The following is a 17,866-nucleotide window of genomic DNA, read 5'->3' as shown; positions in this document are numbered from 1 at the left end:
TTAATGATAAAACATACACAAACAAAAAATACAAAATGTATAAATAGTACCATAAAAGTCAATACAGAATGACAATACATTATTATTATTAATATTATTATTATTATTAAATATTACATAATAGAAAAAATGAGATGCCTGCATCTCACACTAAAAACAGTCTCATACATACTATAAAAAGCTCATAAATAGCATCCTAAATAGGTAAAAAAAAAAAAACAACAACAACAAAAAAAAACAAACAACAACAAAAAAAAAGCATAAAAACAAAACAACAGTAGAAAAATATTAATTGTTCCACAACATTTAGCAGGCACTGTGAGTGTAAACAGTCTTAAAGGGTGTAAACGTAACAGCTGACAGTGAGCACAGTACATCAGCTCAGTGCATTAGTACCACACATTTTAAAAGGCTACATGTAAAATGTGTAACATACACTTTCTTACAAAGATGCAATAAACTTACATTCTGTTTTCCTGCTGAATAAATGTTGAAATGAGTTGAAAACTTGTGTAAACAGAGCACTGGAGCGCCCATATAACGTACCAACAACTCAACATCTCGCTATTATTGCATTAAAACTCCAACTCTGCCATTATAACTACTGAAATGAATCTTATTTAACACTGAACCTGCTACATCACCATGTGTAAACAAGACTGAAAGTCTCTGAGAGACTTTATCTAACATGCTCACAATGACAATGCTAATGTGGTGATGCTAAGTAGGTGGTTACTATGTTCACCATCATGGTTTAGCATATTAGCATGCTAACATTTTCTAAGCAGCACAAAACAAGGGTGAGGCTGCTGGGAATTGTCATTAGCTTTGCAAGTACTGTACCAACTAAAATTTGACCTGATGGTGGCACTAAAGCAGTGGTCAAAGGATCCTCAAAGTGATTCCAATTCATCCCAAGAGGGGCATTAATATCTGTACCAAATTTCATGGCAATCCACCCTTCAGTTGTTGAGATATTTCACACAAAACCACATGCTGACCTCAGGTGGAGGCCGAACGGTTCATCATCTGGGGACCTTAAATATCTGCTATTTCACAAGACAAAGAAATATGATGGATAACTGAAAACTCATGTACTGTTCGCACTACAATGCTATCTATCCATCCATCCATCCATCCGTTATCTCCACTGCTTATCTGTTCAGGGTCGCGGGGGGCTGGAGCCTATCCCAGCTGACATTGGGTGAGAGGCAGGGTTCACCCTGTACGCCAACATACGTAGACAAACAACCATTCACACTCACATTCACACCTACCTACATTCACAAGACATTAGAAATATAACAGACAAGTTAAAACTCATGTACTGTTAGCACAATAATAATAATAACACAAAAATTTCATGGCAATCCACCGATTTGTTAGAAATAATTCAGTCTGGACTGGTGGACAAACAAACCGAAACAACTGTCATTGCCGTCCCTAAAGCCGCACTGCTACAAAGGCTAAAATTCTTGAGTGAGTAAAGGTGACATGAGTAAACAGTGGTTTTGTAGGAAGATGTTAACAGTTGCTTCTCTGCTCCTGCAGCCTCTTAATGTTTGGGACAGTGGGATAATTTTTGGATATGTCTTAACACTCTTTTGGACCAGGCACAGAAGACTTTTAACCGCTCAGAGATCTCAACGGAGAACCGGAGCACATCGAAGGCCGAGGAGGCGACAGGGAGGGAGAGAGACGGTGACTGAGGAACCTCTTCACTCATCTAAAGACACAGAGACAACAACAGTCACATCACATGGACACATGTAGCTTGTTTATTGGAAAGAATTTGGGAAATGACTTAAAACATGAACCTGATTTATTTTTCTCTTTGATTGCATGATGGCCTAATTTGCACTTATGGTTGGTTTGAATGAGATAATTCAACAGATTAATTAATAGCAAATGTGACTTTATTTATTTATTATCCCCAATAAAAAACCACCAAACCATACTGTCACCTCACCTGGTGAAGAGATGTCTTGAGGTGGTTGGACAGGTGCAGGAGCTGAGTGCTGGCGTCCTCAGCAGACTGGGAGGGCGCACTGAAGCTGTCTTTTGCTGTTTTCAGCCAGTCAACATGCATCTTAAAGGACTGAGTGTACACATAGAGCTGGGAGAGGGACTCATTAACCTGTGGGGACATTAAATCGACAGTCAGTGTACATACTCATGAAGCAGGTGTCAGACAGAGCATTTCTTAGATTAGTGGAAAGGAAATGGATACAGCCTTGATTTTAAAAACGTTACCTTCAGTGAGTTGAAGTGCGCAGCAGTGTGATGCATGTGAGGAAGACCATGAAGTCTGTTTTCAGTAGCAAAGTTTAGGAGTTCTTCATCTGACTGTTGGAGACATGATCAGAAACAAAGGTTAAGATACAACGACTACACAACTTCAAACCACAGAAGAAAAAATGTGAGGAGGCTCGTGTCCGCCTCGAAAACTAGGTCATGTTTTCTTTCTGTTTGTTTTATTTTGGTATCTCTAACCTCTCCCTCTTCTTTTAGATTCACTTCTTGCCCTTGTGTGTTTCCCGCTCCTGTGATTGTCTCGCCCTGATATGTTGCACCTGTGTCTAATTGTCCCTCTCCCACCTTCCTGTGTCTGTGCGCTCCCTGCCGGTGCATCATAAAGAAATAAAATAAAAACTCTTCAACAGCTCAGTAACAAAAATAGGTGTGTGGGGTTAATGCTTACCAGGCTGTGGAGGGTTTTGGCAGAGCTCATCAGCCCTTCTGTCTGCAGGATCATTGATCCAAACTTGCTGCAGAGGGAGGGACTGTGGGTGGGACGAGGTGACGAATGGACAAACAGCTCAGCCAATAGCAGCAGGTGGAGAAGGCGAGAGGTGGAGTCGTGAATGACTGTTAAGACAAGAGAAAGATACAGGCGTGTTTTTTTTTTGTGGTCACATGAAGCTGGTGAAGATATTTTCTTCACTTGCTTGTGTTTGGCCCAAGCTACACTCTTTCTCTTTTTGGACACAGCAGTTCTGATAAATAAGTTTAATTAAGTCATTCTTGCTGGATTAGTTACCCCTTCAACTTAAAACCTGTTTGCCCCCTTATTTCAGGTCCACATTATTTCAAAGAGAATGATACGACTGACTAATATTCAGCTGTAGTGTTCACAGTGTTCACAGCTGCACTCACAAACAGATATAGTCCCACAACAGGTGTCTGCTGGGCTGCATTTATGTTGCAGCAGGACATGAAACAACTCAGGCTACTTCCCCTCTCATTGACCCAGACCTGCTGTGTGTGAATCACTGAGAAAACCACAAAGCTGCATGGAAACACAGTTTAATATAACACGAGATTAATCCTGAGGCAGCTGCAGCCAGCTTCTGGTCAGTCTGTGTTGTCATGACAGAAAATTTACCTGACACAGTTTTAGGCACCTGCCTGAGTAGCATTAATACAAGTACATCCAATGAAATCAAACAAAAAACAACTTGGTTTCAGCTTAGGAAGATGCCTAACTTTGGCCTGTACTACAGCTGTATGTTGATGTTACTGTGCACACAATTTCATCATCACTTTCAGCTAAATCTGGCATCAGATACATGTTGCATCTTGTTATCCAGACATGAATAGTCATTTAGAAAGTCAGATAAGAGCAGCAGCTCAGATTTGAGATCTGTGGTGCAGATTGTTTTAGACACCAAAATAGGTCAGACACTGATTTCCTGTTAGCATATTTAGGGGTTGAATGTGTGTGGGTGTGACAGACAGATTCCTGCAAAGTGATAATATGAATTTCAGGGAAACATAAACACCAGTCTTTTTATCTTTTGTTTACAGTGCATTGTGGTACAACAATGATATATTAGGAGCAGGCAAAGAGCAACATTAGCTTCTTTTGACAATTAGTTTAACATCTTCAATTAGAATGTTTTATTGCCAATATTTATATATTTTTTTATTGTATTCATGTTTCTCAGCTTGTCACTAACCTTACCTGCCTCTGTCTTTGTCAGAGCGTTTTCTATGAAAAGAGCTGCTGCTCCCACTGGACTCAAGTTAACAAAAGCAGAATTTGCGAGCGAGTAAAGCCACAACAATGAGCTGAAAGATGATCTTATCTTTGTAGAGCTGAGAGGAACTGCAGAACGCAATGATAAGTCCCTGTGGGTGTCTGACTGTGAGCAGCGCCTTTCACATTCCAGTAGTCATTTGATCCTTTGTTGATTTAAATGCAGCGTTAATCATAAACTTTTAGTGGTATAAAATCAATTAAATATCCATGCAGTATAGACGCGGTGGGAAACAATAGGGAAATGTTTTTTGTGAATGAATGGGGCTCCATGTTTGAACGCCTCCTCCTGTGTTTAATAAAAGGAGAACAATCAAGCTGTCATCTGCTTGTCTTTTTATCCACAACTCTTTTAATCAACTTGAGAAAGAAAAATTCCACCAGATCCTCTGTGGTTTGTTTTGTCTCGGTCTCTTGAGCTTTCTTCTCAACTACGATTAGTTCCTGTCTGTAAATCTATCCGCTGGTTTATGCAACTTCAAAAATCCCATTACCCAGAGCAACAAAGAAATGAACTGTCTGTTAGTGTTAGATCAGGGATAAGGAATGAGAGGTATGCTGTGGGGTTTTTTTTCCAGCCTGCTCTGGGCCTCCTGTTGGAAAAGGAAAGGGGAGCTGGTGGAGCGGTCTGACTCAGATTAATCTCACTGCGGTGACATCAGCGGGCTGACGCCTCAGGCTGCACACTTTAGAGAGAAAACTTCCACTTTGTGTCTGACACGGTGCACTTTAAACACTTTTACTGCCGCTCACACATTAACAGCAGAAAGTGCCTGTCTTTATGAGGTCAGATGTCACTGAGGAAAATACCAAGTACACTATTGTTGAGACAGAAGTTTTCAGACAAAATATCATGCACTTTTGTCTGTTTAATTTTACATGAACTATTTTACTATTAGAAACTACATGTCCTGTTCATTAACGCTGAATATCAAGAGAAACAAAACCCTCACACCTATTTTTATAGGTTCACTTTTATGTAATTACCTTATGTTACTCAAAGTCGAATCATTTTTATCTTTGACCTTGAGCACAAAAGTTAATCTTTGATTTTGGTGTAGATAAAATAATCTTAACTAAAGCTGCACTTACAAGTTTTTACCCCCAGAGCTTTAAATTGCATCTCATAGTCCTCCACAGACAAAGGAGTTTGGGCAAACGTCCATGCTGCTGTTGAAGACTCAGACTCTCATGGTCTCAGACGCCAAGAAAAAAAGTGTAGACACTGATGTAAAATGATTCAATCAAACTTTGACCTTTTATGTTGTCTGTGACCTTTTAACAAACAAACGAGATGACGGCTGCCACTGACGTAACCTGGAAGCAACCTGTGATGGACGACAAGCTCGTTCTCTGTGTGTCAGAGTCCCCAGGTCTGAGGACTACTGCATGGAAAATGTCAGCGGACAGACAGGCTACTAGGTTTGAAAATAGTCTGACTGTAAACAGTGGTGCTTTTGTTTATTTCATGAACAAGAGACAAATACATTGTGTTTCCTGTGACACAGTGAAAGTCTCTCCGTGCATCGTCAGTTCAGTTCTTTTTAAACACAATCTCCAGAAAGTCGGCGATTAATTTTCCAAACCTTTTTTTTGCCACAATACTTTTGTTTGAATTGTCTGCATTTACCATTAGGTTTTTTATGCACAGACTGAAAATGAAAAAAAAAAAAAAAGTGGATGGAAGTGCATGAATGATATAAAAATATAAATATACCGCTTCCTATGAATCTATTCATTTCCTCATCATTTTTCATATCATTATCATATCATTTTTCTTCACTTGTTTATGTCTGTTCAGACTTGCACAGCAGCTTCAGTCTGGGCAGGGAACAGGAAACATAAACAGCTGGTTTCACTAACTAAAAGTCATGCTAGATCTTCTTACAAGACCCAGGATATGTCACTGCCTTGCTATATGTCTGAAGAAATAATCCTCTTATACAGAAAATTAAATTACTGTATATGTCTCACTGTGAGTCACATATTGACTTCCTGCCAAACGCACAGACCCAGTCTTGTCTATTTGACAGCATTTCCAGGGTAAACAGTTGTGAGCTCAGTTAAGGTGATGTGAGGTGATGTGAGGTCACATCTGAAGGTTAAGGCGTTTCAATTCAGTTTCCTGTCTTCTGACTGATGACATGAAAACTTGTGGTCTAATTGCATCAACAAGATCATTTCTGCCTCTGAGAGAGAGCAATGTTTGAACGCACACTCCCCCATTAGAGGCCAAATGACAATAAACAGATGTTCACTCACAGCACAGTTTTTATTGAAGCATCCAAAGCTGGCCAGCGAATAAGTGCACGCCCGGCCTTCTGCCAACATTTCCCACTAAATATCAGTTATTGCATCACCATTTCTCCACAAGCACTTTTTCTCAGCTCAGGACACAAACATTTGGAATAACTTCATGTGACTATTGGAAAATTACTGAACCAGACATCAGCAAAAACTCTCTGTCAAATTACAGAAAAACATCCCCCAGCACTGTAGTGTACAGTCATGTATTTGGCAGGGTAAACAGCTGTGACAGCGTTATAGCTCAGAACAAAATTGCTTAGGAGGCAGAGTGAATGGACCGGCTTTGATGTATTTAGCAGGTCATTTCGTCAGCACGCTCACTCACACACGAAACATCAACACACATGCGGCGTCTCACACACTTCCACAGGTTTCCGTTCCAGTTCGTGTCCCTTTTTATGCTGAATCAGATGCTGTTTCCTGTGTTTGCTCTCTGACACAGTGAACGCCTCATTTCCTTAGCTGGTGGACCGTTTACTCTTACTCTAAAGAACTTCCAGTGAACTTCAGAGGTGTCCTGTATATGCTCTGTCAACTTCCTCCAAAACCAACAAACAAACCAACAAAATGTTGTTTGTCAGTGATCTGGTAAAAACTGTGAGCGTAAGGTTTGACTTTTAAACATGATACTTCAGGAGCAGTGTGAAGACCTTGTGTATTTGATGTTGGTGATTTTCACTCCATGCTTCTTCTACAGGCAGGATAAACTTAAAGATGCATTTATTAATATTTTTATATCACCAATGGATCAAATATTATGTCTAATGTGAAAGATGTTACTCATAGCGATTAACTGTATTGGTTTTACAGCTTGTTGTTCTGTCTTTAGGTGGCTCAAAAAACCAATTAATACAGATTTAAAGTAACAAACCAAGTTTTATTGTTTGGCTCCTGAAAAGCTGAGGTTGTTTTGGTAGAAAAGCCAGGAGGGTTTTTCCCCCAGCAGCAACAACAAGGCGTGACGACATCTGTGAATGCTCATATTAGATAACAAGGATCATGTTATGGCTTGTTGGCAAGTGCAGTAATTGTATATCATCTCAATAACTCCAGCATTAAATTACATGATCACCACATTGAAATGCAGTAGATAACATGCAATGTCATGAAATCCCTCCCCGCTGATGTGTTGATGCTTTAAATCCAAGAGATTAGGAAGAACTGTTTAATCCAGTAAATGACCAGATGGACCATTGTCTAAGTGTTTTCAGAGGTTTATCTTCAGCTAACAGTTTAAATCTGCCATGTCTGAATGCAACATTGCAACATGAATTAAAGTAAAGCCCAAACACTCTTCAGTGTGAATAAAGAAGAAACGACTACCTCTGCTGCTTAAGGAAGCTTCAAGTCTCTGCAAGTTGATTTTCAGTTTAGTGCAGTGAACTGAAAGCACTGGTTCCCTAGAAAGATGTTAACCCAGAAATCGCATGTATTGTTTTAGAAAATGGTTAATAATAATATAAAATCAATACAGTTTATTTAATAAGTAAAAACCTTCCAGTATGTCTGCAGTAGGAAGTAGGAAGTTTCCATTTCAGTTTGATTTATTGGAATCAAACACTACCCTGGCAGATTGTCTATGCAACAATCCCATGAGTATACTGTATTACAAGAACTGGACACTAAACTCCTTATTTCATTCCAGTAAAAGCAGGTCACCTGGCACACAAGTCGAAAAAAGTTTTCTCCCTCTGTTTCCCTAACCCCATCTACATTACACTGAGATGACGTCACATACACAAAAATAGCTCTTTCTAAACTCTGGGAAAGTTTTCACAAATATTAAGCCTGGCATCAGTAAAGGGGCAGAGGTGATCTGTCCCCACAGGCTGAGCAGTTACTGATACAAGAGTCCGTAGCATCAAACACTTCTTACATCTATGCTGCTGTTGTGTGCAGTGATCACCTCTTTGATTCACAGAATTCACACAATAAACATTTGCTATTTACAGCTGAAAACTATAAAGGCTAAATTATTTAATGACATTTTCAGAAGTAGCCTATAAAAATGCATGCAGAAGCATCGATATCAAAGATCTTGGCTCAAAATTACATCTTGTCGTAGCCTCTGATCTTAGTCAGCAGTTCTTTAAAAGTATGAAGTTTTTTTTCTTGCAGTACCACAGTTGACCACTAGGCAACCTGGCATCAGCGCTGACTCACTCCTTCTCTTGTAATCCATCAGTGATATTGCCCTGCAACATGAGTCTGCAAATCACATTACCTGATGATGTGCAATGATGACATCACCGTCTGCCTACCTGACTCATGCGATTCACCTATCTCACCCCTCTCTGATGAACACACACTTGGCGTTTCATTGCTCCTGTTTTTGTAACCAGTCACCAGGTTTTGCAAAATAGTTGTCGACTAATCAGCTAGTTGTGTTATGTAACGGCAAAGTCAGACAACACAATGTCGGCCCCAGCCTGATCTGACCGACGCAAAATGAACAGAGGAGACGTTTTGTCAGAGCCGATATTTTCGCTTGTGACAGCAGGTGAATTGAAAACACTAACGACGCGTCAGTGTTATTAGATACACCTGTGCTGTGCCTGCTGTAGCACTGAATGGCTCCTCCCAGACACACAGCCATACACACACAGATAACGCTCTTCCACAAAAAGGTAAACAAAAGCATAAACCTAAACTAGCAGAAAAATCCTCCATCTGGAAACAGATTTGTGTGTCAGAACTTTGCTTTCCTCTCACATAAACCACCTCATGTCCCCTCAGATTTATATCATGACCCTCGGGAGGGACCTGATCCCTAGGTTGGGAACCATCATATTATACTAACTGTATATAAAGTGTCTGAAACTAGCTCCATCTCCGACAGCTACAACTGTAAAGTGCTGCTTACACACAGATGCATCAGTATCAGCAAAGTTACTGTGTTAATTTTCTACTTATACTTAAGTAATGGATCCAGTTACTTTTCAGGGAAACCCTTAACACAGAGAGAGAGAGACACAGACACAGGACTAGCCAATCACAGCCCAACCTGACACCAAACAGCGCGTTGTTCATGAAATTCAAATGGAACAAAAATTTTAACACTTTAAACTTCAGTGTGTGTGTGTTTCAGTCACAGATGTCTCACAGTAACTCTTCCATTCATTCATTCATTCACTCTCAAACTCTCTTTCCAACTCTCTGAGGCTGTAAGTAAAAGTAAAGACCACGTGCAGTAAAGCCCCCCTCCTCCTCCACACAAACACACACTCACACTCACACTCACACACACATTTTCACTCACTCAGGATAAAAGTAACATAAACAAACTTACATTTCATCTTTCTTCTGCTGCTGTAGTAAACAAACCTCCTTCTGAGCTCAGTGTGAGTACTGTACGTGTGTGTGTGTATGTTTGTGTGGACAAAATGTAAAAGTGCCCTTTTATAGCACAGAGTATGACACATCACCTGAGTCATCAGCGTCGCCATTCAAGCATCTACCGCCCACGCTGGACAACCCCCCCCCAACCCCCCTCATCTGAAAAAGATTCAAAATTTCTTTGTTTGTTGAGATGAATCTGAATGAAGTTCATCAGGAATAAAATGATATAGAATAACCAGAAAATACCACATTGAGCAATTCTCCACTCCTCTTCCTCCTTCCCCTCCGTCTGTTGCCTTATGTCATCACCTCACTTTCCTCTTTTGTGTAACCACGTGTGTTTAGAAAATAAAAGTCTGTCGGTCTCTTGTTCACACATGGAACTGAGTTTGAGCTAGAAAGTAAATAAATTGACGACTCAGCGGGGAGGAAAGCCACAAGAGGGAGGAAAGATTATTTATGTGATAGACAGGGTTTTGGACACTGACACCGTCATATGCTCTTCTTCTTTGTGTAGCTGATTTGTTTGCATATTTGCACAGAAACAGTTAAAAAAATGGAAAATGATTAAAACTGGAAGAAAAAATGTAAAAGTCAAGTGTGCAAATAAGGTGACAAACACCCCAGAAACACAGCCCATTAATAATAAATGTATGAAAGATGATAAAGTAGAGTAAACAAAGACCCCCTCACCCACACTAAAAATGCTCTTGACCTCCAGCTGCTCCACCCGCTACAAGTCTGTGGTCATACTGGGCAGCTTTTACTGTGGCTTCCTGCCAGAACGTAAGCCAGCTCAGATACTAGAAACTCACCAAGAAGGAAATGTGGTGGTTTAATAACACGTCATTACTTTCATTTTTTATATCTTTGCTCTGTGTTTGCTCATTTGGAATTTCTAGAGTTTGGAAGAACTGTGTTTTTTGTTTTTTTTTTATTAATGTTTCTAAATTCTATAACTTCCTGGCTGCAGAAATCATTTTATTTCATCATTCATCATTCAATACTTGTTCTCTGGAAACTGAAATTCTGCAGAGATGAGATTTAACTTTTCACCTTCAGCGTCATGTCACTTCCTCTCAGTGAAAGTCATCCTGGTAGGTGCAGTAGGTAAAGTCGTATAGGTCTGGGTATCCAGCATCAGTCAACATTAGTTTCTTTTCTCAGTTAATCTGATTAAACAACAAGGAAAAATGCAAATGATGTCGGTCATTTTTGCGCTCTGAGTTGAAGGTTTTCATCTTGAGGTGTGCAGCGTGCAGCGCACAAAATGCTTATTGCCAATAGAGACTAACTTGGAAAAGACAAAAAGCTGCATCCTGTCTGACTGGGGCCTTAATTTCAGCTCAGTGTCTGTCCCACAGGTTTACTGATTTGGTTCATTTCACAGCTCTCATAGTGAGTTTTCAGTCAAAGCAGGCAGCTGTTCTCTAATCTCTAAAACCCAAATGTACACTACCTGCTTAACACCAAACAGCAGACAGACACAGTTGAGACTAGATGGAGAACATAGTGACTTAAGAGCCACAAATTCCCCTCAGGAGCTGGTAGAGACCAAAAACAGAGCTAAAAGAATGAACATTAGACAGAAACTTATCAGACGACTTGAAGCATGACTCCAAGTAAATTCTAATTTTGCTCTGACTGCTGGGTTTGTAAATATGCAACAGTTTGCTTTGTTAACTCGTCACCTTAAAAGATGATACTATATGTCAGCGCCAAAAATCAGCTGTTGCAGGAAACTGGTTTCTGTCATGCAATTCCACTTTCAGATCCTCTGGCAGTCTGAACTCATTATTCTTTGGAACCATAAAGAATTTGATGATGAAATGTTGCAATTTATGTCCCAAGTCTCCTTGTCATTTTACTTCAGTGTGTGATTTCCTATGTTTCCTAGAGAGTCTCACCAAAGTGTCTTGAGCTCTGTGCAGTGTCATTGCTTTGCTGGAAATTTGTTAAATGTGTCACAAAGTTTCTGAGCGATGAAAATATGATAAGGTAACAGGTATTCAGTTGTGGAAAAAGTGAGTGTTTGGAACATACTGATCAGCGAAAGCTGATTATGGCAGCTGAGTGATTTCTTGAGTTTCAATACAGGTCTTGATACTTTCACTGAACTTTTACTTAACTGTCTTTTGACATTTGAGTCAAAAGCTGTTTTCTTAAAACTGTAAGATATAAACTCTCCAGAGCCACTTATCCTTTAAAATGCATGAAAGGATGGATTTCCCTTTAAATGCGTGTCCACAGGTGGCAGAGTAACTTTGTTTTTTTGGATGATGGTTCAAAAAAATCAGCGGTTCAGCAAATACTCAGGCCACGCTGTCATCTACAAATATGTTTTTTTTTTTTTTTGCCTTGTCAAATACACTTAAGGAGAAACATACCTGCTCTCTGGACTATATGTTTGCTGGCAATGTTTTTTCCATCTCAGGACGAGTGATATTTTTAAACTGCACAGAGGTCAAAATGTGAATTTATCTATTCACTTCTGTCATCTGAATATTTATTTATTTTATTAGAAGGATTATTTGCAATTAATTTGCAACTGCAAAAACATCTGGTAGTGATTTATAACATGATTTATTTTTTTTTTTAATTCAACTGAAACCCACTCCTTCCCAAACCAAAGTGCTTTTGTTGTCTAACCCACAGACAGGACTCTGGATGTCAAATGCGTTGACAGTTAAAATTTTGCGAATGTACATTTTTCTATGACATTTCACAGAAATAGTTAAACATAAACATCCTTGTTATGTCAATGAAAGCAATAATGTGTCCCACTAAACCCATTTGCTGCTGCATGAATGGAAATTTTTGGAGGCAGGGCAGAGAGGGTTCACCTTCAGGTTCACCTTCTGGTCAGTAAGTCACTACTTACTCATTCTGCTCATGTCTCTAAGAACAAGTGTCAGCTAAAAAACTGTAAATTGTAAGTAACTGGAGCATCATTACCTTACTCACATCATTCATTAAACCAGTGGTTTGGCCTGTGTCAGAACTGCAACGTCAGAATAGCTTGAAACGTTAAAGTGAGGACTGACGTTAGCATTTCCAAGAAGTTACTAGTTTCCTGCTTCTTATGAAATGTTTTTCATAGTTAATCTCCACCCACCAGGATATAGAAGACACAAGAGCTGAGTCCTGAGTTTTTTTAAAACATATTACATTACTATCATCATCATGACTGATCACGGATGCGTCTATCATCAACTTCTGAACTTTTTTGGCAGTGAAAGAGTGAAAGTGATGCACAGACACAGGAAAAGCACGTCACAACGGCTGCAGGGTCGACTCTCTCAACCTCCTTTTGTCATTACTGATAAGACCATATGGGGCAATGGAGAGGCTGTGTGTTTTAGTGTGTGTGTGTGTGTGTGTGTGTGTGTGTTAGGAGGGGTTGGGGGGAGGGGGGCTTATCCTCAATAGTCGTTTTTGCAGTCACGCCCACTTGTTTCATCATTTCCTCAACCACCCACGTTCCGGATATCTCTCACTTTTTATCTTCTCTCTCTCTCTCTCTCTCCCTCCTGACCTCTGCTGAATGGAGGAATTTGAGGAATGCAGCAGTGAATAGGAGAGTGGGAGAGCCGCCATACAAATAACTGATGGGTGCAGGTTTTTCTTTCTCTTTTTTGGCTCACTGAATGTGGTGTGACCACACAGAAAGATCTGCTGAAGGTGTGATCATGTTTCATTATTTCATGTATTACTGGCAACAACAGAGCATGCTCAGAAAAAAACACAGACCAGGCAGTCCAAAACAAACATGAAAGAATGCAGCCTAGCATCTGCACCAAAACCAGAGGTGGAAGAAGTACTCTGATCTGTCATTGAGGTGAAAGCAGCAACACAACGAGAAAAATATTCCAGCACAAGTAAAAGTCCTGCATTCAAGATCATAATGAAGTAAAGGTATTATGTGCTAAATGTTCCCAAAGTATAAAAAGCAGAAGTACTAGTTCCACCGAATAATTGTCTTTGTGTCACGAGATAAACCTGAGGGGTTGTGAGATGATTGGTGAGATACAACTGAAGAAAAAAATAAAATTTTGTTACACAAATGTGTCGCCTTTTCCCAAAGTTTCTCTAATATCTGCTTTTTTGGTGAAATTTTGTGCAACGCTCGAGAAGTTTGGAGGAGAAATCTCTCTCACAGACAAATGAAAGATGACAAGTGAATACCACTGACTGAACCTTCAGCAAAAGCATCAAAAGACACATTTTGGCAGTTTGCCCATGGATGTTTTGATAGATAACTATTTCAGGGATCAAACACTTTGTGGCCTGGTTAGTTTCTAACCCACAGACTAAACTGCCACCAATTTATCCCATCACATTAGGCAGGAATTCAGCGTGGCAGCCAGATCTCACTATAGACAGTAAGTGAGGCGTGAAATCAAAGCAAAGTTTGAAGTAACTGGCGTGTCAGTGCTTCCTGTGGAATTTCTTAAAGATGTGGGGGTTTGGTTTTCTGTCTGAGACCCCGACATGATTGATCTCACTCCAAGTTCTGTTGCAGGAGGTTTACATCATCATATATAGGGAATTAAGTTATGCCATCATCATTCTTTCCATCTAAAGCAGAGGAATGTTATGTTTTCATCCCCGTCTGTGTCTCTTTTTAGCTCCAAAGTTTACACGTTTGGCTCATTTGTCATCTCTTTTCCCTCTCGCTGAAGGAATCTGATGGTCTTGGACTCACAACTGATGAAAAAGTTGCTCCCTCACACGCTTGGAGCAACATGTGGCAGTTGATGGCTGCTGATCCAAAGCCAAGCCTGTCTCCTAGAAATGACATTCATATACTATTAAACTGTTTTCCCAGTTACACTGTGGTGGCAGCGTCATTTCTGCCTGGATTATGTTCAGATGCATTTTTTTTACCAGTTAAATGAATGAAGCTCTACAACATTGTAACCATAAAAAACTGACACTCAGTTCAGGTGTATTGTCACGGTTCCTCCGGGTTTTTCTTTTTCTGTCTCCTCTCTGTGAGTCTGTGTGTGTGTGTGTGTGTGTGTGTCGGGCGCTCAGCTCACCTCATCAGGCACCTGGTTCATCTCCACAGCTGCTCGTCATCAACTCATCAACGCCCAGGATGAGAACCTCTGCTCTCCTCTCTCTTGTTGCCACATTATTCTGCCATGTCAGTGGTCTGGGCCACTCACAATAAAAACACCCTCACAAACACACACAAGGGAGGAAACACTAGAGAGGCAGACGGACCAACAGAGAGACGGGAAACTGGAGGTCACAAGGGAAGCGGTGACATTCTGGTGCTGCCTCAGCCTGTTCACCATTCATCACCAGAAATCTCCAGCCAGTGTCTCTGTACATTTAACTCATACGTTTAGTATCCACATATTTGTGATTTGCCAAATGCAAAATCAATAACATTTGCTACAACACTTCTTCACTGCTGCAGAATAACTACATATAAACAGAACTGTGTTTTGTCACACCTGACATTCAGAAAATCTTTGCTTGGAGTGAGGAAACAAACCAGTGCCAAAAAGATAAAAGAAAAAATATATATATATGAAGCTTAGCGAAAGTTCAATCAGGGAGACTGTCTATCTGCACTGGGCTGCTGACTCTCAACTGCTTCCTGTTATCTCTAAGCCCCACCCACTAATTCAGTTTTCATCCAATTACAACCGTCGCTCATCTAGAGCCAATCACCTGTAAGGTGTATCAGTTTAAAATGTTCTCTCTCTGCTGTCATTCAGCTGTCATTTCAGCATCGCGACGTTGTACGACCCACCTCTTCCCCTTCACCACCTCAACTGTGGATGCCTGGCCACGTTTCATCTACCCCTGATCAGAAGGCAGATGGCCGCCCACTCTGAGTCTGGTTCTGCTCGGAGAATTGCAGACTACAGAAACCACCTATGGTTTAGTCTGAGATGCAGACATCAAAGGCTTACACCAACTAGCCTACGCTTAAATTCCACCATGAGAGGCATAGAGTGGAAAAGATCATAGAAAAGGCTCAAAACCAACTCCTGAATGAACGTATAAGGCAAATCAATTTCACAATTGAAGGGCTAAAAGAGAAAGCTGACCAGTTCTTACAGAGACTGACATCACTTTTACCTGGCTCCATCTTGGGGAAAGTTGTGGCTTTCACCCAGAAAGCCCAAATAGCTCAACACAATAAAAGCAAAGAAAGACAAACCAGGAAATTTCACAACTTACAATCTCGAACCAAGGTCCAAAACACGGAAACACTCTCCTGGAGGCAAAACACTAACAATCCAACACAGGATGAAACCTTAAACAGATGGGTGAAGAACCTGTCAGACAGAGAACTTACCCAACCAGAGAAAGAGGTCCTAGCCAAGGGTTTGAACTTTGCTGTGACACCAAAAGAGTTACCCATAGTGGAGTTGATAACAGCTATGGAATCCGCTATAAAGAAAAACAACCTAACTGGAACCGAAGCAGAACAGCTGAGGTTAAAAGTGTCAGCAACGTTGTCCGAAGCCAAGGTCCCACCCTCCAACCTCTCCATTGAGGAGAGGAAAGCATTAACAGCTTTGAGCAAAGACCCAAACATTACAATACTCCCAGCTGACAAAGGTAGATGCACAGTTGTACTCAATTCAACTAATTACCATACCAAGATCAATGCACTACTCGATGACTCCAACACATATGAAACTCTAAAACGAGACCCCACCAGCAGGTACAAAAAGAAGGTTATAGAATATCTACAACAATTACAAAAAGAAGGCATTATCGACAAAGCACAATACTACCGACTTTATCCACAAGACTCAATTCCCTGCTTATATGGACTCCCCAAAATCCATAAAGAAGGTGCCCCCCTCAGGCCCATTGTCAGCAGCATAAACTCGGTCACTTACAACATCGCTAAACACATAGCCAAGATCTTGGCACCTTTGGTGGGCAACACCCCACATCACATCCACAACTCGAGAGACTTTGTAAACAAAGTCAGGGATTTAAAAATGGATACAGATGAAACCATGGTATCCTATGATGTGACTTCCCTTTTCACGTGCATCCCAACCAGTGAGGCGTTGTCCACAGTAAGAGAGAGACTTACACAGGACAACTCCCTCCAAACACGAACAAACCTTGAACCAGAACACATTTGCCAACTTCTGGAAATGTGCCTGAACACCACATACTTCCAGTTCAATGGCAAATTCTACAGACAGAAACACGGCTGCGCTATGGGTTCACCAGTATCCCCCATTGTTGCAAACCTATATATGGAGGAGGTAGAAGGAAAGGCTTTAAACTCCTTTGAGGGAACAACACCAAGCCAATGGTTCAGGTATGTGGATGACACTTGGGTTAAAATCCATATAGAAAAGGACAGAAGCCTCCACATTGGGGTATACAGAAAACCCACACACACAGACCAATATCTTCTTTTCGACTCACACCACCCTTTGGAACACAAGATCAGGGTTATCAGAACTCTGCAACACAGAGCTGATAACGTACCCACAAGCTCACAGGCCCAAGGGGAGGAACACAGGCATCTGAGAGATGCCCTCAAAACTTGTGGTTACCCCACCTGGACCTTTTTGAAAACGGCAGCTAGTTCCAAAAAGAAAACCATTGATGTGGTAGTGAAAGAAAAACAAAACAAAAGAAACAACATAGTTATTCCATATGTGTCCGGGTTATCGGAAAAACTCAGGAGGATCTTCAACAAACACAGTATCCCTGTGTATTTCAAACCCGGCAACACACTCAAACAGAGACTGGTACATCCAAAGGACAGAACACCACACACTCACAAGAGCAATCTGGTGTATGCAGTCCAATGTAATGAAGAATGCAATGACCTCTACATTGGCGAAACAAAACAACCATTACACAAACGCATGGCCCAACACAGGAGAGCGAACTCTTCAGGTTTGGACTCTGCTGTCTATCTACATTTAAAGGAGAAAACCCATTCCTTTGATGACAACAAGGTCCACATCCTGGACAGAGAGGACAGATGGTTTGAAAGAGGAGTAAAAGAAGCCATCTATGTTAAAGTAGAGAAACCATCTCTAAACCGAGGAGGAGGTCTAAGACACCACCTATCTCCAATATACAATGCCGCCCTTTCATCCCTTCCCAGGAGACTTAACAATTTGGCCTCTAGGAAAAACAACCTTTCACATGTGACTCGCCTCATGTGACTCCAAC

The 17,866-nt window shown here is 40.7% G+C and overlaps 1 protein-coding gene across 1 annotated transcript; it reads right to left on the bottom strand.

Moving 5' to 3' along the window:
* Positions 1–31: 31 nt before the first annotated feature.
* On the bottom strand, positions 32–9,775 carry il11b (interleukin 11b). Its single transcript, XM_018682110.2, has 5 exons — positions 9,636–9,775; positions 2,702–2,868; positions 2,254–2,346; positions 1,970–2,137; positions 32–1,726 (listed from the first exon to the last, which is right to left on the bottom strand). The coding sequence occupies exons 1-5, from the start codon at positions 9,766–9,768 to the stop codon at positions 1,556–1,558; spliced, it is 732 nt and encodes a 243-aa protein (XP_018537626.2). The 5' UTR covers positions 9,769–9,775; the 3' UTR covers positions 32–1,555.
* Between the last annotated feature and the right edge of the window lie 8,091 nt (positions 9,776–17,866).

This window comes from Lates calcarifer, linkage group LG3 (genome assembly GCF_001640805.2).
Source record: "Lates calcarifer isolate ASB-BC8 linkage group LG3, TLL_Latcal_v3, whole genome shotgun sequence".
Lineage (NCBI taxonomy): Eukaryota > Metazoa > Chordata > Actinopteri > Centropomidae > Lates > Lates calcarifer.
The sequence above is the reverse complement of the archived record's forward strand: the minus strand, read 5'-3'. Positions and strand labels throughout refer to the sequence as shown.